General features: G+C 37.0%; 2 protein-coding genes across 2 annotated transcripts in view; one reads left to right on the top strand and one right to left on the bottom strand.

Annotated features, from left to right (window-relative positions):
- Positions 1 to 17709, bottom strand: part of LOC113112514 (protein SLX4IP-like) — a 43657-nt gene extending 25948 nt beyond the window's left edge. Inside the window, exons 1-4 of the mRNA XM_026278161.1 lie at positions 17417 to 17709; positions 17249 to 17311; positions 6280 to 6369; positions 5827 to 5953 (exon numbers count right to left, since the gene is read on the bottom strand). Of these exons, the coding sequence (XP_026133946.1) occupies positions 5827 to 5953; positions 6280 to 6369; positions 17249 to 17275 (244 nt within the window). The 5' untranslated portion in view covers positions 17276 to 17311; positions 17417 to 17709. The remainder of the gene's footprint in view (positions 1 to 5826; positions 5954 to 6279; positions 6370 to 17248; positions 17312 to 17416) is intronic.
- Positions 17710 to 17890: 181 nt separating this feature from the next.
- mkks (MKKS centrosomal shuttling protein) lies at positions 17891 to 24270 on the top strand. The gene is made up of 4 exons (XM_026278159.1): positions 17891 to 19550; positions 19980 to 20161; positions 21194 to 21304; positions 23790 to 24270. Exons 1-4 carry the CDS (start codon positions 18566 to 18568, stop codon positions 24186 to 24188), a joined length of 1677 nt encoding a protein of 558 aa, XP_026133944.1. The 5' UTR covers positions 17891 to 18565; the 3' UTR covers positions 24189 to 24270.
- Positions 24271 to 27113: the final 2843 nt, after the last annotated feature.

Here is a 27113-nt window from a genome sequence, read left to right as displayed (position 1 = left end):
CAAATTTCACCTCATTTATAACCATCGTGTACACACAATTCTAATATACTGATTTGGTGCACAAGTAAAATGTCTTATTATCATCATCAATACTGAAAATACTTGTGCTGCTATAATTTTTTTAAGTAGTGTAAATTCAATATCTACTGATATAGAATAATTCAAAAATCTTTAACATTGGCTGATACCAATATGGTATAGACATACTATGCAATGCATCCTTAGATTTCATTCAATAAAAAGGCAAATCCAAACACAGGTCAATTTTTCAAAGCTTAAATTAGCTGACAGCAGCATTAAATGCATTTAAAAAGGAAGTGCATATGAACCTAACTGTATTTATCACTCTATAACAGCACCGCATTCTGCTGCTGTGTGAACACAGCCAGAGAGAATCAGAAGTAGATGGAGTGCCACAGCCGGTCCCACATGCCTCCACTCATTGAGTGAGATCTCACTCCCACTGTGCCCTTGTAAACACATTCTCCAGTGGTAAGGCTATCTACTGCAGTGGCTTGGGGCTGGGTCACAGGCAGCCAGCACTGCTTTAAGCCCTCCTCACAGTCCCTGCCAAGACGAGTCAGCCTGGTACACCATGTAACGCTCACAAAGCCCTCTCCCACGGCTATTAGTGACCATTCATCTGGGAAGCCTGGGAAAATGCCTCTGAACCCGGCAGACCATCAGGTGAAACAGCCTGCCAGGTGTTCCCTCCCCCTCTGCCACACCAGCACTGCAAGCCCTGGCACCTGTGAGAAAGAGGAAGGGCCTCGGCGAGGAGGAGGGGTATGAAGAAACTGCCCACCTCATTTCTCCTCCCACTTATCCATTAAGACTTGTCCGATCAAAGCTGCATTTATTTGATCAAAAATACTGTCAAACATATTTATGAAATGTTATTAAAATTTAAAATAACTGTTTTCAATTTTAGATTAAAACGTTTCTTATTATTTCTTATTATTATCACTGTTGAAAACAGCTGGTATAAACCATGACACTTTTTTCAGGATTGATAAGACAAAGGTCAAAAGAAAAGGATTTAATGTAGCAATTATTGTGAAGAAAAAATAAATAAATAGATAAATATTTTTTTTTTAAAAAGTCAATAATATAATTTTTAATGTGCCCTTACAAAATAAAAACATTAATTTATTATAAATAAATAATCTTACTGAACCCAAACATTTTAACAGTAGTGTATACCATCCAGTATTGGGTTTTTAATTGTTCATACTCATTTACCTTGTTTTTACATTTAGATTACCTTTGTAATCTAAATGTAAAATATATATATAATATATATATAATAATTTATTATATATATATATATATATATATATATATATATATATATATATATATATATATATATATATATATATATATATATATATATATATATATATATATATAATTTCTTTTTTTATATATAAATAGTACAGAATATAATATTTTAATGGTGCATCCCTTAATATCGATCTATCCCTAGAAATGACAGAAAGATTTTGTACAGTATTTGAATAAGACATTAGTTTAGGTTCACTTACTGAAATTAATGTCATGTATTCATGAGTGAAAATTGCATGATGACTACTTTTAACGGTTCTTGAAGATGCACCATAAGCAAAACAAATAGCACTAGATTTTGGTCCTGGCATGTTATATAGCAATATGTGGGTAAATGCCAGTGATGCTTTAATGTGAAACCACACAGGCGTGTTGCAACTGATGACTGAATCACCAGTGTCCCAATGTTTAGTCTAACAAAATCATTGCTAGTGCCCAAATTTGATACACAGATTCATGCAAAATTGATTTCACACTAATTATTTGCATTCCAAACTGAAAGAATGCAAAGAGAGTCATTCATTAGGTTCTCACATGAGTGTACGTTCACTTGAAACTGGGTCGCTTTCGTGAACTTTATTGCCAGACTGATCTTTTTAATTTACAGGTTTTCTCAGTAAAACTACTCCTGGAAAAATGAGGTGAGAGTAGGTTAAGAAGAGGAAAACAAGATATGATCTTTAAAAAATTATTTGGCATATACGTTGAGCAACATGCTAATTAGCAGATGTTCTCGGTTTAAACCTAATAACTCTATTTTGAAACTGCAGCATCAGAGATTAGGTTAAAGCACTTGTAACGTAGCAACAAACAGACTCTCCGGGTGTCAGAAAGGGTCATAAAGAGGCTACGGGGAATTCGTTCTTAAGAAAAGGAATAAGGAAGGAGTGCTAACAGTATACCGTTCATCTCATTCCAAATATCACTAATTCTTAAAAAGGACGAAAAGTCATCGAGAACCCTTTTTTTGCTTCTACAGGTCAACATTAAAACAACGCAGTTTGCTGTAGTCCAACAAAAAACATTTCCTTGGTTAGTGTGCCAAGAGTCTGGCTCGTGCTTGCGCCAAGCCAAGACATTTGGTGGGAAAAGTTCCCCCTTTCCCGCCCTCTCCAAAGCATAAATAAATCAACTCACTATGAGCTAATGGGGAAGCATGAGGTAGCCAGTCAGCAACAGCTACGAGGGCTGACATTTGGAAAATGGCCTTTGCAGCTGAGAGCAGAACAGACTGCTCAGGAAATGTGTCGGCATGTGTCACGCTCGCTGGATGTGATAAATGTAACATGCATGCACAAACCGCCACATACAGGTTGACAACAGACACATCTACGCTGAGAATGAACGAAACACCATGCTTCATGCATGCATGATTAAACCATGTAGATTAAAGTGGGCCGACACATACAAGAGAGGAAAAAAAAAATGTCTCTGGTGTATGAGTGAGTTCACACAAAAGGATCGGGGAGAGTTAATAGCTGCTGATAGCCGACAGCTGGAGTGGTCACATGTTCTGTGACTGGGAAAATTGCAGGGAGAACTCTTTGGGTATGTTCCAAACATCTAAAACTGTGCTGTAAAGTAGACTTTACAAGGTATTTGGTCAATTTAATTGCATTACAAAATGCATCGACCATATATGCTAAGTCCGAATGAGAAAATTAACCAATCACATGTACTGTCATATAAAATGTAATAGAATTATTAATCATTAAATTTAGAGGTTGAGTATGACAAAGTATATACTCAAAATACAGGAATTATAATATTATATATATATATATATATATATATATATATATATATATATATATATATATATATATATATATATATATATATATATATATATATATATATATTATATAGTAAAGAGTATATGTTCCCCAAGGCCTGCATTTATTTGATGAAAAATACAATTATTTAACTGTTATATTTTGAAATAGTATTACAATTTAAAATAACGGTTTTCTATTTTAGAGAATTTTCTTCCTGTGATGGCAATTGAAAATGGCTGAAATTCCAATAGCCACTACTCCTGTCTTTAATATCATATATTCCCATTAGAGAGTGTGTTGGGTGAGCACACTCATGTCTACATCTTTGGGAAGGATATCAGCAGGTCAGTGTTTGACCTCTACACTGAGCATATGACCCTTGCATGTATTTCCCAGTCACAGTCCAGCTCCATTTCCTGCCGGAGGCCTAAAAATACTTTAAACTTCTATGTTTATGGACACAAGTGAAGGAGACAGACTGTCCATGCACACACCCTATGAGTGCGTTTCATCATTTGTTATGCTTATCTGTCAGAGATAATGAGTCAGTCTTTCTGATATATTAGACAATAACCCTGTTCTCACCTGTCCCAAGGGTGAGACATTGCATTTCTCACAGCTGTTATATACACAGTGAGCAGTGATTCATGATGTGATCTTCAGATTAACTAATTACATATCTGAAATTGATCTCTAATAAAAAGTGCTGGTCACATTCACAGAATCATGGGTGAAAGTGATCTGGGAAACCAGTTACTGCCAGATCCTTAAAAACTCCAATATCTAGCGCCAGCCTATAAACAATTTTTTTTTTTTTATCTTGTTTTCTGACTTTTATCCCAGCAGCGAAAGGAGAGGAGTAAAATAATCAAAACTGCATGTAATATTAGTGCTAAACAACAAGAACAGAAAGAGATGAGCACCTCTGCAGCAGTGCAGCCATGCCTTGTTGTGCCATGAGAGGAGCAGCAACATCTAAAGAGGAGAAATGTCTTTTTATGAGCTTAACTGCCCTGTAATCTACCTCTGTCAGCGGGATCTGGCTCATGCAGTGAGTCAGCCTTTTACAGGCGTAAGTGCTACCAGTGCAAAACCAACCACCTCCCTTAAGGCCCTAATACATTTCAAGTAAAATCAAAGAACGAACGGTGATGTCATTACGAACTAAATCTGGCCAGCTGATAAGAAGTTTTTGTTTTGGGAATTGTGAAACACTAAAGGCTGGTTCACACCTAGAACGATAACTAGAAAGATGACTATAAAGGCGACATTAGCGTCTTCACCAGCGAACAATATTGTCTGTTTATTCTAAGTGCACCGGCATTTGTTGCTTTAAATTCTACAGCTCGGATGGATTCTGAGTGGCTGTGAATGTTTTTTATCGTTCATCAACTGAAAAAAAAAATCTGGAAATGATTCTAACGATATCTTTTCTCTGTGCCTTTATCGTTTTAGCTGTGGTGTGGACTCTGCTATTCTTTAATATTGAGAAAAATGTTTAGAACTATCTCTTTATCATTATCTTTTAGTTATCATGCTTGGTGTGAACGGGCCTTAACACCATATCTACAGGGGACTGTGATGCGACTAAAGACAATAAAAAGTAATTTTAAATCACAGATCCGGTCTATACTGGATATGTTGTGGCATGAGGCAATGGGACACATATTATTCTTTTTATGACATATTCCAAGTGCTTGTACTATTTCTCACATGAAAGAACTTGTCAAAAACTTGTCAAATCCATATCAGAATCAAATCCAATCAAGATTGTGAAACTAAATCAAAAGCAGATAGCAGAATTCGGTTTTCGATTTGATTCAGAATCGCATGTTCTTATGACTCAATTTGATTAGATTTAAATTTAATTCTAAGTCATTTGAGTTTATTTTAGTTCATTCTCTATTCACCAATGCTGTAAATTATATAGAACAGTGTTTCAGAATAATTCAAGCCGATGATAACTAAATTTAATTACATTTGTTGATGAAACAAACTACACTGGTGACATTATATGCAGGCCACCACTGTTTTTTCTTAACATGCACTGTATCATGAAGAGGAAGTGAAGTCAAACACATTCACCTCATATTTATGGGGGCGGTGGAGACACTCCTGGGGAGTGCTGCCTAGTCTCAACTAGTTTTTATTCTCGCGGGCATGCAGGTAGAGCCTCGATTTTTCCACTTTGTTTTGAAAACTTCCTCTTCCTGCTGTGGGACAGCCGTTAACAGAGTTTTCGAGCTGTGAAGCATGTTTATCAAGGAGAGATAATTTCTAAAGTAAGTGTGAGGTAAAGATGCAGGTCTTCACTTGCAGCTTGAACATGGATAATTATATATTTCAATAACCTATAGCAAATTCTCAAATATGCAGGTGTATATTTGGTATTATATTGAAAGAGTACAGTAGTATTTGTGGTTCAAACATAAATCAGAATAATTAAACATTAGTAGGCATTAATGAGCCTAAGAGATTGGTGTGTACGTCACCATCTTCTGAACACATGCCAATGGCATAAATTAAATGATAATGCTATAAAATGCTGCCAATGGAAACTTACTAACCCTACATCTGACTATTTCTACTTCCCTATTATATAGTAGGTGAGGAGCAGTACTGAACTAATTTTATTACTACTAGAGAGAATGCAATTTTGGACACAGCTTAGGTTTGGAGACAATGCCCATGTGTGCTATACCTTCAAGACTGAGTGGGGTGGTCAGGGTGAGATCCTTCCTTAGTTTGGGCTGGATCTTTTGGTATTTGGTCTCTTGAAACTGCCTCACCCTCAGCTCCAATGCTTCTCTAATCAGGGAGCCCACTTCCTGCGCATACACACACATAAGAGTTTGCACACATATTTGCAATCTTAAAAACAAAGATAAACCTCCCAAGGTTACATTGCCCTAAACTTTTTACATGGAGCTCAAATTTAACTAGACGTGCTGCATGTAGAGTTAAACCTGGGAGGGAAAATCATTCAAAGCTTTTCGGTTGCATGAGCCAGTGAAAACATATATCTTAAACATACATAAAAAGGATGGGGGGGATCCCCGAGAGTAGATCCAAATTCCAGATTCCTGCAGTTTCAGTCTACTGAAGTGTAAGAGGACATACACAAACAAACAGAAACACACCCTCATTCCCATACCTTCCTGTGTTCTGGAGAGAACCAGCTGGCATTGTCTTGGCCGCCTAAAGGCAGGATATGAAGATCCACCAGTACGGCGAAATTCCCACACTTTGAGAGAGAAAGATAGAGAGATGGGGGATTTAAACACAACAAAAAGAAGTCATCACTGAGCTGATTGAATTACACTTTCAAATCCATAGCTGAAGGCAAGTCACTCCATCCCCCTTCCTCTTGTCTTTGTGCATCTGCTTTCCCCTCTCTGCACATCAGTTTCACAAGCTTTGTAAACGCACCTCATTAGCATCATGTCAGTAACCAGATACACTTGATCTCAAGGTGGTGGTGTTAAAACCAAAGCCGTGCAGAAGACTAACACAGCAAAGGATTTACAGCTTGAGGAAATGCCTTACTAAAGGATGCTCTCGCTAACCTTTTATTGAAAAGTGACAAGAGAAGAAGGCCAGATTAGGGGAGGCTGCAGAACTCCATGCAAAGAGTGGGGTTCTTGGACCGCTGCGTCAGCACGACAAGGACAATAAGTTATGGCAGAGTAGGAGAGGCAGAGCCAACGCGGCCATTTAGGCTATTGTTACATCTCCACTCCACACCAGCCTGATTATGTTTTACACATGAACGCAATAGCAAGCCTGTCACTGTGCTTTGGCCCACTCACACAGGCCTTTCCAGGACCACACGCAAGAGGACAGAGAGGAGCCGGCACTGAAGCATGTCAACACCTGAGCTCAAAGCAAGATGGGACTGCATTGATGCTGCGGGGACACAGACATAATTGACACTGGGGGAAACGAGCTGATGACATCAGAGGGAAGCAGACAAGAAATTCCCCTTTTCAAGACACAGTCCAGAACACATTCTAGAGCACAAGTGAGAGTGTGCATTTTAATGGGCCCTGGAGAAGTCCTAAAGTGGCCCAGGCCAGGCAGTAATGTTCTGGGTTCTCCGAGGCCAGCTGGGAAGGCATGGTGTGAGAGTGAATTAGAAGGGTGTGTTGGGTAAAGCCTATTGTTACAGTACTGCTCTCTGGCTACACTCATTTCCTCTCTCTTTAGATCTCCTCTGTCTCTTTCTCTGTCATCCCATAAGCAATGATTTATGCCTTCCCATACCTGAGGAATCTACAGTGACTGAGTAAATAAAACATCTCCAACATTCTCGTTTGGCTTCTATCCTCCGAATTCATCTCCAGTCAAGCAGGATTACGGCACGTTATTAGCACAAAAACTGGCCAAATCCTACTGCCAAATGGTTTTGTTTTTGACATGAAACTATATTTTACTATAATTGCTGCTTTGTGTGCATCAGTTTGGTGGCAGCCCTGCTGAACTTGAAGGACAGGCTGCCCCCTTGTGTTAGTCTATGGAAGTTTTTTTTTTTTTTTTACAAATAAGTGGCTTTATATAAGTGGTGACATGAGACAGCTCTGATTGGATGTGTGTCAAGGTTGTTTTTATTTCACTGAGATCCTTACAATCATATCATAATCCATTATAAATCTCATCTGATGCAGCTATTGAAGTCGAGAAAGAGTTCATCCTATTGCAGGCAACTGGACAAAAGAGCTAAAAGAAGAAACAGAGGCTTCCTTATGTGTGTATGTGGAAGACAGCAGATCCTTCAGAAAACACTGGGTGGCTTTCTCTTCACGTCTTTGTGCTGTGGCCATTCTGCAACTGACCAGTGGTTTCGACTGACAGCCTTTCAACATTACCATGGCGTGGGAAAGCATCAGAGGGGATGGACGGGAACTGTCAATCACGTGGTGAAAAGGTGGTCTTCTTATGCTGCCTCTGAAACAACCACGTTATCGAATGCTGTTCTGTTTTGCTCCACTTTCTTTTCAAAATCTGAAATATGCCATTACAGAAGACTGTAGGAATGTTCCCAGTGCTAGAAAGGCATTTTCGCTCAGCTTTTTCAGGCCTTGTGTGACTATGACACAGAGAGAAACAGTTAATTGGATTGCCTAATATGGGGGTCTGTCTTTAAATGTCCAGTTATCATGAGTTAATTTGACTGACGAGGACTGGTACATGAAGAATTAGGGCAATAGGTGTTAAACGTATTTGGCCAAAATTGCTAAACTACATCATTTTCTTAAAAACAAAAAATCTGTCAGAAAAAACAGCTAAACAGTGAAGTGATCTCGGACCTTAGCTGCTACACAACCTCTACATTTCCTTGGCAGATACATGAAATTTCTCAGAATGTAATCTAGGTTTCTGCTGAGTTTCTTTTGTTTGCAGAGCTACTTTTTCATGCACTAGTTTATTTTTCATTCATGCGTTATTTATTAGCCTGCCTATGTTAAACACCTGCAATGGTTCTCTGTTGTGCAATAAAAGTCTTAACAGCTCTTTGTCACATTCTAGAGAAAGAGGGATACTGTCTACAGGAAACCCTTTGCAGATAAGATCATACAAGGTTTTCTTAGTCTTCACCATATTAACTATTGTATAAAGGGCTTCAGGCAAGGAACTGCTTCTTTCTTTTTCTATATCCTTTTGTTTGTTGATCCTAGTTGAATACACCTGAGGCATCCTGTGGGTCAGTAACCTCCTGATTAAACTCGTTCTTACCTTTGACTCTTTATCAGATCAGCACGGCCTGCCAAAAACACACTACAAAGGCCCTGAAACCAAACAAACAATAAAACAAAACGGTACCAAATCAGTCCCCGCCACTCGGACCGAAGTCCATGGCTAAGCCGTGCTATTTTCAACTCCCAATCGCTGAGAAAACACATGAGGCAAACCGGGTTGCTTTCGACTTTTTGGATTTCTGGCTCTGGTCTACATCACTTGCAGTTCCCAAGATGCACCCTTGTTACCTTCTCTTATCAGTTTCACCCCCACTGACTGAGCTTTCTCCTGTTCTTACTCTCTGATTAGTTTTGGGCAGTCGGCCCAGAAGCGTATGTGCAGCAATTGCCTGTTCACCACCACACCTCCCTGCCCTTTTACCACTGCTATCACTGCTGTGAGAACCAGACCCCCTTTCTCTACACTTAGCTCAGGGACTTACATAAACCAGCCACAGATGTTTATGCTGGAAGAGAGAGAGAGAGAGAGAAAATGAGAGACAGAAGGTAGCAGAAGCATTCTCACTCAATAAAACTCTGCCCATCGTCTAGCTCAGTCTGTGTCTTTGTAAGAGCGTCACAGGTCGACGGAGCCTACTGGAAATCTTTAGATCTATGAGTGTTGCCTGGTAAAGCTAAAAATGTAATCTTTGGTCTTGACTTGCTGATTTTGTATAGCATGAGTCACTTGTTGTTCCCTCAAGAGGGTCAACATTAGCGCCGTCAATCTTAAACAGCAAGAGAGCTATGAGACACAAGCAAGTTTAACTAGATTTTTACATGCAAAACTCAGCGCCATGATTCTGGGTGGTTGCCAGGATGTTGCTATGGGGTTGATGTGGTGTTCTGTAATGTTTCTCTAGATTTGGCTCAAGTCCCGTCTTTAACAAAGGTCTGTGGCATTTGACAAAACAGAACGCCTCTCATCAGTAAGTCAGATGTTTTGTGACATCACTTATATCCATGCAAAAAACTTAGCAACTAAACTAAAATAATACAAATGTGACCAAAAATAATAAAAATAAATAAACAACTACACTGTAATAACAAAAATAAGAAATACAAATATTTATATAAAATATAGTCTTATGTGATGTGTCATGCAAGGACTTGTGTCACGCGGGGAACATCCTTTTACCATTCTTCACAATAAATGATATGTTAATGTATAGTTCTACTTATGAAAACCATAACTTTGACAGTACTTTTACAGTTCAAGAAAAAAAAAAAATTTTTTTTTTTTTAGATATCATCTCATGAGGTGATGTTCTTTAATTACATCTTCAGAGTGTGTTGTTTGCAGCAAGCAACAATGCACACAACAAGAGTTTTGATGTCTGGTTTGTGAACAAATGATCATCTTTTTAATGAATAGTTTAAACAGATCCCCAAATATATTCAGACTTCATTATAAGTTTGAATCAAATTCACTAAGTCTTAAATCAATCAGAGGCATTACTCGAAATGGACTCCCTCCCTCACTAAACCAGAAGCCAATGTTTCCAATAAATCCCTAACCATTTTATTTATTAATTTTTTCGTCTGGAGCCACTGCTTAGGGTCAGGGGTTTTAAAAAAACATAACACATCCAGTAATAAATCAGTGTGATTATGACTAAGCTGGCCTTTATTTCTAGGAACTCTAAAGCGCTCACTGAGTTAATCTCTGGAAGTTAGCACACCTGAATGGTTTTGGTTTTTTTTTTTTTCTATGCAAGAACGCAACCCAGAAGCAAAATTCCAACAGCAAGAACAGGCAGGAATCACCTGGTAAAGCTCCACAAACAACTGAACAATATCAGAAAGATTCCAAGAATTCTAGTAAAAAGGAAGTATTAGAAGTCAGGAAAAACCAAACAACAATCCTTCCACTTCTTTACACTGTAATTTAACTGTAGTTTACAGAACAAATGCTAAACTACCAACATTAAGTTTGTAAATCTAAACATCTGCAGTAATAAATTAATTTAAAATCTAAAAACGCAGTAAATAAGAATTCTATTACATCTGCCATGTCTGTTAAGTTGCATTCATCCCAGTTTCAGAAATAACAACATATTTCCTTGATCCGATGACAGTAATAGGATGCTTGGAGGTCCAAGTGTGTGGTCCATATCTACCAGGGAAGTCGACCTAGCACACAAACCAGAGCCAAGACAGCTGTCATACTACCCAGCACTTAACATTCATACTCAAAAACAAGAATCATGCTCTCCCGCCATCTCCTACACCAGATGGGTATAACAGTGGAGTGCCGTGGCAGCTCTTGTGTAAATATTCAGTGTCTTCTGAGACACAAAGGAGAAAATCAGGGCCTCAACTTAGAAGTATGAGTCAATTTAAGTGCACTGTTAGAAATGTCTGTAAATTTAACAGTATTTAACTGTAAAATGAACTGTAGTTTACTGTAGAACAGTTATACAGCATATTACTGTATTTTAAAGTTACATTTTGGGGAATACCCTCTTGGCAACACTAAATTACAGTATTTTTTATTTACTGTAAATCTAAATACAGTAAAGAAAAAATGAGCGCGAAACCTGACCAATCACAGATCAAGTTTTATTTCCCACTTGGAGAAAGAAGAAAACAAGACACACAGATGCGAAAAGAACCAGTCAGATGCAAAGGTGGGTACAAATATTACTTCTTTTACTTTAAATATATTATATCTTTGGTTTAACTAAAACAAAAATATAAATTAAAAAAACGCTGCCACTGAACGGCGCGCAGTCACCTCACATTTATGCTGTGAAGAGAGCTAGAGAGAGTTGTGGTGACACTGTGCAAACATTCATATTTCTTTCCTTTCTTTCCCTTTTCTGAACGTTTCACCGTCAAAATATGGACATTAACGGGTCTCTGCCTTGGGTTTGACCACTCCAGGAGCTGGTGAGTGTTCATGTGAACTGTTAGCCGAACAACAAAGCTTTCGTGGATTTAGCTTAAAGTCAGTCGGATTTTTTCCCGCTATTATCGCTTGCTGTTAACTGATTACCCCATATAAATGCACGTCATGCTTGTAGTGCTAGAGTAAAACCCGCAATGTTCGTGTCGTGTGCAAACACTGGCGTCTCTGTGGAGACATTATACGCCTTTATTAATCATGCCAAAGGGCATAAAAACACGGCGAATTTAAGGTTTTCGTGTGCAGTTCCTGAATGCTCATACACTTTCCAAAGCCTCTCCGCCCCTCAGTCTCACATTTAACGTTACCGCAAACACATAAAGTTAAGGAAACTAAACAACCAAGAGAAAAATATGTCTACTTCAAATGTAACATTTGTTCTGTACATCAGCATCGGGAGAATAACATAATCTCGTTCGCGAAAATGCGCCGCAAATGGCACAGAACATAATGGAAATGTTTTCAGGGGACCCCAGTAAGTGACGAACCCGACTGTGTACATCCAATGCGCGATCAACGGCTGTCCGAATTCACTCACTCGTTTTCATTCACAGCTTCAAGTGAACCGTATTAGTGGACTAATGTAGAAATGAGTGAATGAGTGTTAAGGGGGCGATTTCGGATTTAGCCAACGTAATTTCCTCATTATTTTAACCTGGGATGTTCTCGTGACAAAGCAGCATGGTGTCTATCAGCTTAATAGCTGTACTTAGGACATAAATGTCTTATTATTGCTGTTAACATAACTGTTGCAAATAAATACATTTTATACAAAAAAGTTTTCGTAATATGCTTTATTTATCTGTGTGTGTTTCAACTTTAAAATTAGCTGTTTCATCTTTGGACCCTACATTACCTTACATTTCTTACCTATGAAACTTATTTAAACATAACATTACATTTTTTTTTTTACAATGTTACTAATGTATAGATTAATATCTCACCCTCATGTTCTTTTTACATTTTTTATATTGTATATAAAGTTGTATGTCATAAATATGTAATCTCTGTATTTTTTGCAAGAAAACAAAAGTAGACGTTGAGTACTAAACATGCTCCATCCGGGTTCGTCACATATTGGGTCCCCTGGAAATATTTCCGTTGTGTTCTGTGCCATTTGCAGTGCATTTCTCTATTTGGTTGTGATGTGAGTATTTGGTTGTTTTGTTAGACATTTTTCACATCAAATGATCTAACTTTTTTTTCTGTTATGTAAAGGTTAAATGTTAACCCTGACAACAGCAAGTGCTCCTCAAAGTTCCACGTCATCAGAAGAAGTGGGAAGATGGTGCAAAGGAAGAACTCTGGTCTGAACCCTCATGTATCCTCCTTCATTAAAGGGATAGTTCACCCAAAAAAATTAATTCACCCATTAATAACTCACCCTCATGTCGTTCCAAACCCGTGAGACCTCCATTTATGTCCTCTGTCCCTCCATTGAAGCTGTGTGTTCGGTCTGCTGTCCATGTCCAGAAAGGTAAGAAAAACATCATCAAAGTAGTCCATGTGACATCAGAGGGTCAGTTAGAATTTTTTGAAGCATCAAAAATACGTTTTGGTCCAAAAATAGCAAAGACTACAACTTTATTCAGCATTGTCTTCTCTTCAGTGTCTGTTGTGAGAGAGAGTTCAAAACAAAGCAGTTCGTGATATCCGGTTCGCGAACGAATCACTCCATGTAGTTGGATCCTTTTGAACCAGTTCACCAAATCGAACTGAATCATTTTAAACGGTTCGCATCTCCAATACGCATTAATCCACAAATTACTTAAACTGTTAACTTTTTTTTAATGTGGCTGACACTTCTGAGTTCAAACAAACCAATATCCCGGAGTAATTCATTTACTCAAACAGTACACTGACTGAACTGCTGTGAGGAGAGAACTGAAGATGAACACCGAGCTGAGCCAGATAATGAACAAAATACTGACTCGTTCTCGAGTCAGCCACATTTAAAAAGTTTACAGCTTAAGTAATTTGTGAATTAATGCGTATTGGAGACGTGAACAGTATAAAATGATTCAGTTTGATTTGGTGAACTGGTTCAAAAAGATTTGGTTACATCGAATGATTCATGAACCGGCTCACAAACTGCTTTGTTTTGAACTGTCTCACAACAGACCCAGAAGAGAAGAAAATGCTGAATAAAGTCATAGTTTTTACTTTTTTTGGACCAAAATGTATTTTCGATGCTTCAAAAAATTCTAACCGACTCTGTGATGTCACATGGACTACTTTGATGATGTTTTTCTTACCTTTCTTGACATGGACAGTATACCACACACACAGCTTCAATGGAGGGACTGAGAGCTCTCGGACTAAATCTAAAATATCTTAAACTGTGTTCTCAAGATAAACGGAAGTCTCACGGGTTTGGAACAACATGAGGGTGAGTTATTAATGACCTAATTCAGATTTTTGGGTGAACTATCCCTTTAAGGAGTTTCTGGATTTCAGCTGGCAAAACTATTAAGCTACTAAGAGCAAATACATTCTACACAGGAGTTTCTGAATTTGTAAATTTTTAAGATTGTTCTTATGACTGAATCTGTTCATGTCTGTTGTTTTAAAATGCTCTTAATTTGAAACTTTTATGTATAAATGAAATGTATTCAAGTTTTTGGAAAACTGAAAGTACAATCTGCAAGAATATTAAAATGTTATTTCAAGTATTACAATTTAACTATTAAACCAATAAAAGAAGTTAAACAGTATTTTGTTTCTTTTTATAGTTTTTACTACTGAGACATGAGACCTGTTGAAATACAATAATTTGTTAAGTTTTACAATACATAATAAAAGTGAACCAATTACAGTAAATTTCACAGTGTAAAGTAATATTTTATTGTATTAAAATATATAAAAGGAGAAAAAAACATAATTGTGTTTTACAGTAAAAAAATATATTACTGCAAATACATTTACAGCAAGTTAAATGGTACTGTAAATATGAATACAGTATTTTTACTGTAAGTTTAATTTACAGTAAGTTACTGGCAAACTGCTGCCAGTAAGTTACTGTAATTTCTACAGGAAATTTTTTACAGTGTGGGAGTAGCTCATCGCCTACAAGAACTGCACTGCAGAGTGGAAACACGACATCCAACTTAATGTTGCTGTGTCAGGTAAGTCAGGATCTTCAAACAATCAATCTACAAATCACTTACAAAGGTCTTATACTTGGTTTTTTTTTTAAATTAGGAGAGAAATGGTCCACAAACTTTCCCATTTTGCTGATTTTTGCTTACATTGTACTTGTAGTTGTTTTAAAGGAGTAGTTCACCCAAAAATGAAAAAGTAAAAAAGTAAAAAGGTGTCCACAAAAGAAATAAAACAAAAAGAATAATAATCCATGAAGTAATTTTATAATCTGACTGTTTCTGTCCAAAATAACAGTTCATAAATGTTTTCACTTGACAACAGTGCTTCTGTATATAATTTATCTGCATATTTCTCAACATTTTCACTGGATAAAGCAATGTTATGGGTACACCATTGAAGTTAAAAATGTATTGATGAATTTATTACAAAGATGCAGCTTTTCACTTCATAAACTGTTAATTGATGGACTGGAGACATGTAGATTACTTGTGGATTATTGTGATGTTTTTATCTACAGTTTTTGGACTCTCATTCTGAAGGCACCCATTCACTGCAGAGGAATCATTGGTGAGCAAGTGAGGTAATGATACTTTTTTCCAAATTTGTGCCGATTAACAAACTTCCATTTTTGGTTGAAATATTCCTTTAAAAGGAAAAAAAATAATGAAATCACCAAATAATTAAATTTTTTAATTATTTACTCACCCTTGTGTTGTTCCAAGCTGCAATTTTTATGCATATAATGACTTTTACTGTGTGGACAGAAACATTTTCAAATTCAAAATAACTTCTTTTATATTCCACTCAAGAAAGAAAGTCAGGTTTGGAACGACACAAAGGTCAACAATCACGGAATTTCCAGTTTTTGGTAAACATTTTTAGAATACTTCTTCTGGGACAGAATAAAATATCTAAAAATGACATGGTTCTTATGTTCTGCTCGAACAGTTCGTTTAGCACTGAAGCAAAGTTGAGAGCTGGGCCAGCTGATGGTACTGTTTGCTTTCCCATTTTTAAATGTCTCCGTGTGGTCACAGTGTTGGGCATGACAGTTCTTTTCTCAGGGAGAGCAACATATATAACAGTATCATTATGTGCAGACTGGGAGGGTGAAGTTGGTGAGTGGCACTCTCCCACAATGAAAAACAGATACAGGAGAGGTGATGAGTGAGAAAGACAGAAAGAGAACTAGTACATAGCCAACGTCTGGCAATAAACACGGATGTGTGGGACCCACAGCAATATCCAGGAACTACAATTAAGCCTTCACTATATGAAAAATCAACAAAAAACAGAGACCCAGGGCTTTTCTAGTAATTAACAGAAACATCTGACATGCATTAGCACTGACATTCATTTTTCTGGCATGTGAGTGAATAGACACAGCCGGACCAGCATCTGTGCTGCTGAGAAACGCGGAGGAGACGTTCAGCTGGATAGATACAGACATGATTATTAAAACATCAAAATGGGATGCAATGCAAAAGAAAGCGACTGAGATGGTATGGAAAATATAATCCGAGCCTAACATTCTGATGAAATCTGAGTTTTTTGGTATGGTTTGTAACAAAATGCAGGCTGAACAATTAAAGAACACAAATAGACGACATAAAGAAGTACGAGCTATGTTCAGTAAACTATTCAAGGAATTAATGCTGTTGCGCAACCTGAGCGCACTCATTGCTTAAGCGACCACCCCCTCTAGCGTTAAAAAAGTTGAAGTACAGGTAGTTTTTTTTTTTTTTTTCAACTGTTCTAAACACCACTTTAAGTCTTTATCTTAAGTCTCCATGCGTTTTCTTAAGGTTCCTTATAAATACCGTGAGGTACACTGCAATGTATAGAAGCCTATTACTATCACATAAGAAAAAAATCATGCTTTGGGAAATCATAATTATGACATGTGCAGGGGTGTCAAACTAAATTCCTGGAAAGGCCAGAGCCCTAAAGAGTTTTGTTCCAACCCTGCTCCAGCACAAACATACCAAGTATTGATTAGGTTTAAGTAATCAAACAGACACCCCTGATATAATGTGTCCTGATTTCAACTTTGTAAGTCATAAAAATTACATAACAGCGATGAAAATTTGATAAAGTAAAAAATATGATAGAAGTCAAAATTATGATGCAAAAAGTCAAAAGTCAAAGACGAAAGGTGAAATATATATATTTTTTTTAAATGATGAACTAAAATGTCATAATCATGAGATCAAAGTCAATGTAATGACATAAAAAGTCAAACATTATGACACTAAAATACAAAAATGGGTAAAAGTGTTAATTAGATAAGTCATAATTAAGACATAAAAGTCAATGTCATAAAATGTTCTGTCATTATTTAATAGATAAATATAGATCAAATAAAAATGTTAACATACCTTGACTACAAATTTAGAAGACTGCATTCTGATGAAACACTGGACAAATCCAAAAAGAATGCGCTGAACAACCATAAACAAAAAATAGTCACAATCTCATAACTTCTACAGAAACCCCAAAATATGTTTATTGCTGAAAAACTGAACATATAGTAATGAAATACTCACATGACGTGCAGTTAGACAAAGTTGTAGAAAGTCAAAAGAAGGAAGTGCAGTAAAGCAGAGCTCAGACTTGTCTTATGATATTCATGGGTTGTTTAAATATAATTGACGATATAAAATTTAGATTTTTTTAATTAAAACGACTCGAGGGTAACAATAACATATATATAATGAATTATTTTCATTTTCTCCCGCCGAAGGTTTGAAACTTGCCCTCTCACGTTAGGACCCGGCGCGTGCCGTTGTCATGGAAGTCGGATTTAGGAGGCTGCATACTTTGCCAGACAGTCGCGTTCGTTGTTCCAAGTAAATTGTAAAATATCCATGATCATGTATCGCTAAACGAAATTATAGTAATTCGTTTAGTGTATAATATTTGAGATTTAAAATCCAATTAGTGTTTTCGGGTTTCTGTTGTTAAATACTTTATAACTGGCATGTGTTGGTCACCATATGAGAACATGTGTGTTGTGTAAGACGTAAACACCATCTGCTTGGCTTTTACCGTAAGGGTTTAATTTCCTATATTTTTCTTTCTAATATGTTTAGTTAGTTGATCCATATGCTGAACTTTAGGGTATGTAAGTTACAAGGTTCACATGGTACATTTTACACGTCTTTTATAAGACAATTCATTTGTTTTGAATAGAAATCAGGAACGATTTTTTCTGTTTGCTGTAATGAAGTAATTTCAAGATGATTTTAATTATTTAACGTTAACTATTTGCGAAGTGGCATGCTAAGCATTTTACTAACTGTTCTTCAATGATTATGCGTGGCGTTTTCAGAAACTTACATTAATTTAATACATAAAATATTTATACTTTTAAAAATATGAACTTATCACACCATTTAAAATGACCTAGTGAAAGCAAAAAAAGTGAAAAAAATGAAAGTGGACCTAATATATTCTTTCCTTTATGCATTTATAAAATGTAGTTTAACCTTAATGTTGCTTTTTAATAATTAAATAAATAATAGATTCTTATATTTATGTTACAATACCTAATACTAATCAATCCACAGAAGAAACAAAATCATCCATAATACTGTACTATTAAGTATGTGATCTTTTCATTTCTGTTTATTGAAAAGTAATGGACTTGTATATATAATCATCAGTAAATTTCTCTGAATGAATCAAACCATAGCATGTCTCGAATTTGTAAGAAGAAACCTGCTGTGTGCACAGATGAACCACTTTCCAACAGTAACATTTGCCAAAAGATGGCTCTGTTGAGAAATATACTCAGTTCTGCCTATGGACCAACTGGTAGACTGAAACAAATACATAACAATGTTGGAGGCCATGTCTTGACAACTTCAACCTCTACAGCCCTGCTCAAACGAGTAGATATGTCTGGGCCGCTTCTTAAAATGATCTCAACTGCTGTTCAACATCACACCACATGTTACAGTGACTGTGGGCTTTTTATGGGAATTTTCACACTCAGACTTATTGAAAATACACAAAATAATGGCCTCAGGACAGCTGCAGCAGCCAAGGTATACAAACATCTTGTGGAAGAATGCAACATGTATCTTAAAGGAGACTCTTGTGGTTGTAAAGTGCCAGTAGACTTCAGCAGCAGCGATTCGATCATTGCACTGGCTCGCAGTATGATCACCAGCAAACCAGCATGTATGTTGAATAGCAGGGAAACAAAACATATCAGTTCACTGATCGCACAGGCCTTCTTGTATTCCATCCATTGCAACACATCCAGCGTGAGCTGCTTTGGAAGGACAGTCACCATCGGCATTGAGAGCCAATCGGTGAGCGATTCTTCGGTTTTCCCAGGACTGCTGGTGGATGTCCCTGAGATGCTTCAGCCTGCAGATCTTGAGAGACTGGGATCTGGCCCGTTTAAGGTGGTGCTTTTCAGCGTATCACTGTCAGGGGATATCTCTGAAGTTGGAGATGTAACTTTGGAGATCCATAGGGGAGTGGACCCAGAGCATGATCTCCTTCAGCAGCTCCTGAAGCTTGGGGAACAAGTTGTTATGGACAAAGTGAGCTTATTTGCATGCCAAAAAGTCGTACATCCAGTTCTCCAGCACTACTTGAGGAAGCATGGAGTTGTTGTGATCGAGAGGCTTGGACTAGCCCTGATGGAACCGTTTGTCCAGTTAACAGGTAAATATTTAATAATGTTAAGGTATATTTATAGAATTGACTATCAATTTAGAGCTGTTACTGAGTTTAATATAAGTTTAAAATATGTCCAGCAAATACTGTAAATTGAAAAACCCGTTCTGTAAAAAAAAAATTAAAGAAAAACATATTTTATTATTAATTTGTATTTAAAACTAAATTGAATACTATGTTTTAAAAAAAAAAAATAATACTATGTAAAATTGCAAAATTTTATACATAAAAAAGTATATTAATTAAAATGTAAATATTTTTGCTAGGGAAAATGTATTTATACTTATAATTGTTGTTAATTAAATAAGGCCATGCCTTTCTGATTAATATATTGGTAATATATAATGTATAACATCATATATACAATAGTATAGAAATGAAATCAGCTTTATTTTAACTCCGTTTTTAATATTTCAGGTGCTCAGGCTATTGCTTCTCTTTGCGCTTCAGTCCCAGTGGAAGCTTTCGGGATGGTTAAAGAATTCTGTTTGCAGTCATGTGGATCCAGAGAACTCCTCCAGCTCCTTCCTTCTAAAGATGCTGCAGTTAGCACCATGCTTCTCTGCCACAGAAATGAAACAATGCTTGAAGAACTAAAGGTTTATTAAAACACAGATCTTTATGTTCATTTCAATTCACTCCGGTATAATAGTTTTTATGTTGTTTAATTCAAACACACAGCTTGAAATAATTCACCAAAATGAAACTTACCAAATCTAATGTCATTTTGCTGCTAAAACATCTCTTAGATGTGTTTAAAAACATAAGTCTGAATGCTTTTATACCCTTGAGTCATGAAACAAGGAAGAATCTGACTAATGATGCTGTTTTAGGAAACTAATGGCCAAATAAAAGCTGCATTAAAATCATCAGAATAATCACAACGCTTACTTTTATGCCAGTAAAATTAACACAGACATCATGATTGTGCAAAGTATTGTCCTCCTCTATTAAAAATCCCAGTCTTCGCACTCATTCTGTTGGGTTTATTTTGGGTGTATTCATCCCTCTCTGTTAATTATCCAAGCTATTTATTTAGTTTCTTATATTTTTAAGTTCCAGTTTTCTTAGTGTATAAAGCCATGCTCCGTACTCAACAAAAATAGTCTTCTTTTGAGTTTTATTTTACATTTATCACCAGTAGGACAGAACACTTTCGGAGTTATTAAACTATTTATTAAATTGTCTAATTGTGATAAATATGTAATCATATGTAATTCTTGTTCCAGCCAGGCGTGTATTATGCAATGTATCGATGGATGTGAAGGTTTGTGTTGTATACAAATGGAAATTGGCTAGCATTTAAATGGATTACATGTGCTTTTGGAGATTGAGGATTGGTTAATGAATGATGACGTCAATTTAATTAATGATTTAAAAATTGGGTGTAGAAATGTAATTGTATAACACACTGAAGAAGGCTTTCAGCTGAAACGTTTCTGACCAGCTGGTGATGAATATAATATAAAACATTCAATACCCGTCTTCATGGATTAATATACTAAGTAATTTAATGGATTGGCACAGCAAAATAAAATATTAAGTGACAAAAGAGTGCGCTACAAACTTTGTATCAATTCCCTCTTTTCCACTTCTGTCATATGATGAACATTATTCCATTTTTTGGACAGATGACATGCAAGAGAGCAGAACATGTGTTGCGACTGACTCTGAGGGAGCCCTGCGCCCTGCTTGGAGGAGGCTGTACAGAGACACTGCTGGCCACCCACATCACGCACATGGTATTCTATTCCACTGAGTCACACATCACGTTCAATTACATTTCTACAGTATTGATTTGGAAGTTCCACTGTCAGAATTTTATGAAAAGATTCATGCATTATGCATTACTTTTTGAGAGGGATTAACTTTGGAATTTATTTTCAAGGATTGCCAAGCACCATATTTCTGCCTGACTAGATTTTTAAACCATTCTAATTTGAATTTTTTTTTTCGTTTGTTTTTTGATACTTTACAGCTTTTGTTGGAGTGTCCCCAATTTTGAGTTAAATCAGTTTGAGAAAAAAAAAAAAAAAGGTGTGCACATCCAAAATCGTACAACAACAATAAACAACAGAAGTCCATGTGCTGTAATTAAAGCTCCAGTAAATGTTATCACAACCAAGCGCAACATTTCATCCATTGGGGCCTTCATGAGGCTCCTGATGAAGCCCTAACTGGTCGATACTTTGGGCGGAATAATTTTTTTTAATTTGCAGACATACTGTTTCTTTTTATTATTATTAATTTTAAATCCTTTTGAGGCCTTGTTAGTCAAAAAAATCTCAGTTCATATTCAGACCAGTCCACACAAAATTGTAAGATGCCATTTTATCTAATTTAATTGATTGTTGTTTAACTTTTATGAATAATTAGTGGCAAATCTACAGTCATGGCCAAAAGTTTTGGCAGTGACATACATTTAGTGTTTTGCAAAGTTGTTGTGGTGTTCATTCACATTGCTTCTAGATTATTGTGTAGCGTGATCAGATGCATTTTAAATAACTGTTAAAAGTAATTAAACTTTTCACAAGATAAGCTTGACTGATCATATCAGCAGCACATGTAAAAGTGTGAATGAGTACTAGTCAGGTTAAAGACTATCATGCTAATTAGATAGTTAGAGCAGACTGATTGCTATAAAAGGAGGGAAGAAGTGCTTCCAATCATTGTGTTCTTGTTAGCAATGGTTACCTCCAAAAAATATGTGCAGCCATCATTGCTTTGCATCAAAATGGCGTCACATGCAAAGAAATTGCTACAAAGAATTTTGGAAACTGAAAAACTGAAAAAAACATTTACCGGATCATCAAGATTGTCCAGGAGAGAGATTTGAATGCAGTGAAGAAGTCTTCAGAAAGTGACACATCCCAGAGTGTCCAACAAGCGCCAGGACCGTCTCCTCCTGAGGAGTCAGCTACGGAATCGTCTCACCAGCAGTGCAGAGCTTGCTCAGGAATGACAGCAGGTTGGTGTGAGAGCATCTGCATGCACAGTGAGGCCAAGACATTTGTACAACGGCCTGGTGTCAAGAAGGGCAGCAAAGAACCCACATCTCTCAAAGAAAAACTGAGTACAGTACAGACTGAAATTTTGCAGGAAGTACAAGGCTTGGACAGCAGAAGAATGGTGCAAAGTTATTTACTCTGATGAAGCTTCCCTCCGACCATTTGAGACATATGGAAAATCAATTGTTCGGAGAAGAAAAGGTGAACGCTACCTTGAGTCCTGTGACGTACCAACAGTGAAGCACCCCTAGACCATCCATGTGTAGGGCTGCTTTTCAAACAAGGGAGTAGGAATTCTACTCCAAAATTCTGCCATAAATAAAGATTGCTATCAAAACGGCCTGCAAGAGAGACTTCTTACACCGTTCCATGATCAATTTGGTGATGATCCATGCATTTTCCAGCATGATAGTCAGTCCTCAAAAGGCTAGTGGACAAGCAGAAGCACACAAATTGTGATCAAATATAATAAACTATTAAAGGGTTAGTTCACCCAAAAATGAAAATGATGTCATTAATAACTCACCCTCATGTCGTTCCAAACCCGTAAGACCTCCATTCATCTTCACAGAACACAGTTTAAAATATTTTAGATTTAGTCCGAGAGCTTTCTGTCCCTCCATTGAAAATGTGTGTACGGTCTACTGTCCATGGTTAGAAAGGTAATAAATACATCTTCAAAGTAGCCCATTTGACATCAGAGGGTCAGTTAGAATATTTTGAAGCATCGAAAAAACATTTTGGTCCAAAAATAGTAAAAACTACGACTTTATTCAGCATTGTCTTCTCTTCCATGTCAGTTGTGAGCGAGTTCAAAACTCTGCAGTTTAGTGATATCCGGTTTGTGAATGAATCACTCGATGTAACCAGATCTTCTTGAACCAGTTCACTGAATCGAACTGAATCGTTTTAATCGGTTCACCTCTCCAGTAAGCATTAATCCACAAATGACTTAAGCTGTTAACGTTTTTTAATGTGGCTGAGACTCCCTCTGAGTTAAAACAAACCAATATCCCGGAGTAATTCATTTACTTGAACTGCTGTGAAGAGACAACTGAAGATGAACACAGAGCCGAGCCAGATAACGAACGAAGTATTGACTCGTTCTGTGACCAAACAAATCTATTCATCCATAAAATTGACATGCCATTTAGTGTACTCTGTAATTCTTGCTTGCTGCTGTATTTAATTTTATTTATTTCTTTCACTTACTTTACAGAGTTGTTCCAAAGCCTCAGAAATAGCTCAGGCTCTGAGCATCTCTCACTCCGAGTTCATCATGGCAGTCAAGGCATTTTGCAGCTCTCTGCAATCTGTGGCTCTTTCCTTAGATCATGATGGACAGGACTGTCTCATTGACATGACATATGCTCATCGCTGGGTCCCAGATATCTACTCCAAAACCTGCAGTTGTGGCCTGGTGGAGGACAGATCCAACCTAGAGAAGACCCCTCTAAATACAGCTTACCCCACTTTCTGTCCTGTTTCCCTGAAAAACACTGACAGTCAGCCCAGAATTTTAGATTCATTTTCTGCCAAACTCAATGCTTTGAATGTGGCGGTTGAGATGGCTAATTTGGTTCTTGATGTAAAATATGTAATTGAGGATATCAATTGAATTTCAATGAATGAAGAGCTGTGCTTTGAATAAAGGTTGTAGGTTTGATGTATTTTACAATTAAATATTGTTCTAAAACTTTTTCTTCAAGAGAACTCAATGTGGCAACATACATGTTAAGTATTCCTTACATTAAACCACCAAAACCAAAATAAGAGGAACACAGAGTTGGAGTCATTGCCTGAACTTTTTGCAAAATATGCAAGCGACTAAATCTGCTATGTTAGAAAAGATTTTAAATGAAGCAAAATAAGGTTTAATGGATACTAAAAAGGGTTTATGGTAGGTACATTTTCTCAGTTCACTCGTATTTGACAGTTATTATGACAAAAGGTTAATTTTGGACCCTGCCTGAGTCATCTTCATTGTGACATGTGCCTTTGAGAAAGGCACTTATCTCCAGGTAGCTCCAAGGCTAATGTTCCTGTAATTAGTGCACCATATAAGGATAAAAACATCTGCTATATTACCACACTTAAGCATCTACTCCGAAGGAAATTACCGTTTATATTGTAAGAAAGCACAACGGCATATATTTTGTAGATGTAGTTCTCCACACTAGGTGTAGTATTTGATTCTTCCAGTATGTTAACGTTTCTGCTGTTAATTTGGATATTAAAGTATTCATAGTTCCATCTAATCTTCGGTTCACTTCAGACGCTCTTTGGCTCTTGCCATCAATTCACTCAAACAAATCAAACGTGTCCGAAAGAGATGATTCTCAGACTAGTTAACCTCTAAAGCCTTCTACACACTGTACGATTTTAGCAATCTAGATCATTGAAAATCGCACTGCAGCAGGGATCTGATACATTAAGATGTTCTCATTGACCAATCTTTCGTCTGGGACAGCTGAAAATCTTGCAGTGTGTCTCGGGTGGTTAAGCCTGTTTAACACATACTCCATCTGCAGTGCGGTCCATGTGCATTTTGTATGCGGTGCAGAAGCAGCATGGACTCAACACTTCACACAGTCGGCTACTGATCTGCGGCTGTTTAGGCCTCAACACAACATTTATCCATTATTTTGATTCCAAATCATGTAATAAATAAATAAATAAAAAGCTTTTTCAGCACTGTGATACTCTTTTATCACAGTACAGTAGGCCTAACAATCTTTCATAGACATTAGTTTATAAACTCAATAAATATAAACAACGTATTATTCATGCATTTGACTTCTAGGTTTGTATTGCTCAAGCAAGTTGCAACACATCTAAACACAACATACAGCCTACTTTTCTTACGTTAAAGCTATCACAAACACTTTAAATTAAAACTCCAACACTGACAGAAATTTCAGTGCCAAAAATCTTACTTCCGGTTTAGTCTACTTCTGAGAGTTTTTTCCCATTGTGGCTCTTCATGATGTAAACTCATTATATGGGCATTTCTCCCGGAAAAACGGAGATGAACTGCAAATGTTAAGTGAAACGGCATCAGATGACCGTTAAAGAACTTAGTTTTTCTACCACCACAAGTGCATCTTATGTTGGCTTGTTTGTCTAAAAGTGCACTTTTCCTTGTTTTGAAAATAGCCAAAAAGCTCTGCGAAACACAGTAGACTTTAATTATATCAATTTATTGTGAAATTACTAGATTTCCGTGTCAACCCATATTAATTTTTACCGCCGAACCATGCCCTGTCACTTTAAATCAGAGTGATCAGCACAGCAAAAAAAAGATCCGGTGGGTAAAGAATCGCTATAGACCAGCCGCTCCTGAAACTCTGTGTTGGACATAGACAGTAAAAGAAATAGACACAGTGACCCCATTGGAACTCATTTGAGACAAGTGAAGCCCGTTTTTAGCTATTTTTAGCACTTTCCGTTTCTGACACGCAGACTCAAACTAAGCTTGATGAAGTCAGCAACCTGTCTGACAAGCTTCTAGTAGCTGTGCGTGCAAACTGCCATTGTTAATCTTGCAGAGACGGCGAGCTTGAGCAGGGAGTTCTTTGGGGTGAGTGAACAGGAGTAAGTATTCTGATTAATTATTTTGTATATTATTTTAAAATGTAACACCAGTACGCCATATTAAGTTAATTGCCTGCGAGCTTCTCCTCCTGTCTGTATGGTAATGCGACGGAGAGTCGAGTGGTTATGATGCAATCATTAGCCTATTTTTTACAAAAACTGTTTCTGCGGGCCGTAATGTAACATAGAAGGTAATGGAGCCCTTTATACATCGTCGTGTATCTTTATAAATAAATAATGGACAAATGGAGTCTTTAAACGGCTCAGATGTAAAGTTATTCGCTGTCAAAGTGACGCCAAAATAAATGGGATTCTAACGCAAGTAAAGTTCTGCTACAAGATGGCGGCACCCGGCCGACTTCAACTTCCGGTCGACTTCCTTGCCGCCTGGTGTCGGACCGCAACCGCGTGGAGTGTGAACGTTCTAATCCGTTAACAAGGGTGCTAAAAAAAAAAAAACTCGCTGTAGAAGGAGTATTTGTGAAACAGGTGTAAGGCTAGATGTCATTCAGCAAAAACTACTGGGCAAGCCCATGTCAATAACGTAATATTTCTCACACTAACAACAATAATTACTATCTTTGCATTATTGTAAGGGGTAGTATATATTAAACACAGTCTAATAAATAGTTCTATTTATTTTTGCTGTAGCCCTTGTAGCCACAGCCGTCTCGGGCTTTATGATGGATTCAGTCCGATTCTTGAATGAATCACTCTTTGTGAACCGGTTCAACTGATTCGAATCAAAAGAACGATCCGTTCACAAATCAGACACCTCTCGTATGTAGTAGGCTAGCATAAAACAAAACGGTTTTATTGTCATCAAGTTATTTAGGAGTTTGTCACAAATGTGTCCACAATAGAGGGTTAAGGAGTGAGGTTTGTCTTTGCACACTGTATGAATTTCTTCAAATGTTTTAGGCTTTTATGAGACCATAAACGGCAATAG

Source organism: Carassius auratus, chromosome 13 (assembly GCF_003368295.1).
Source record: "Carassius auratus strain Wakin chromosome 13, ASM336829v1, whole genome shotgun sequence".
NCBI lineage: Eukaryota > Metazoa > Chordata > Actinopteri > Cypriniformes > Cyprinidae > Carassius > Carassius auratus.
This window is presented reverse-complemented; position numbering and strand designations above follow the sequence as displayed.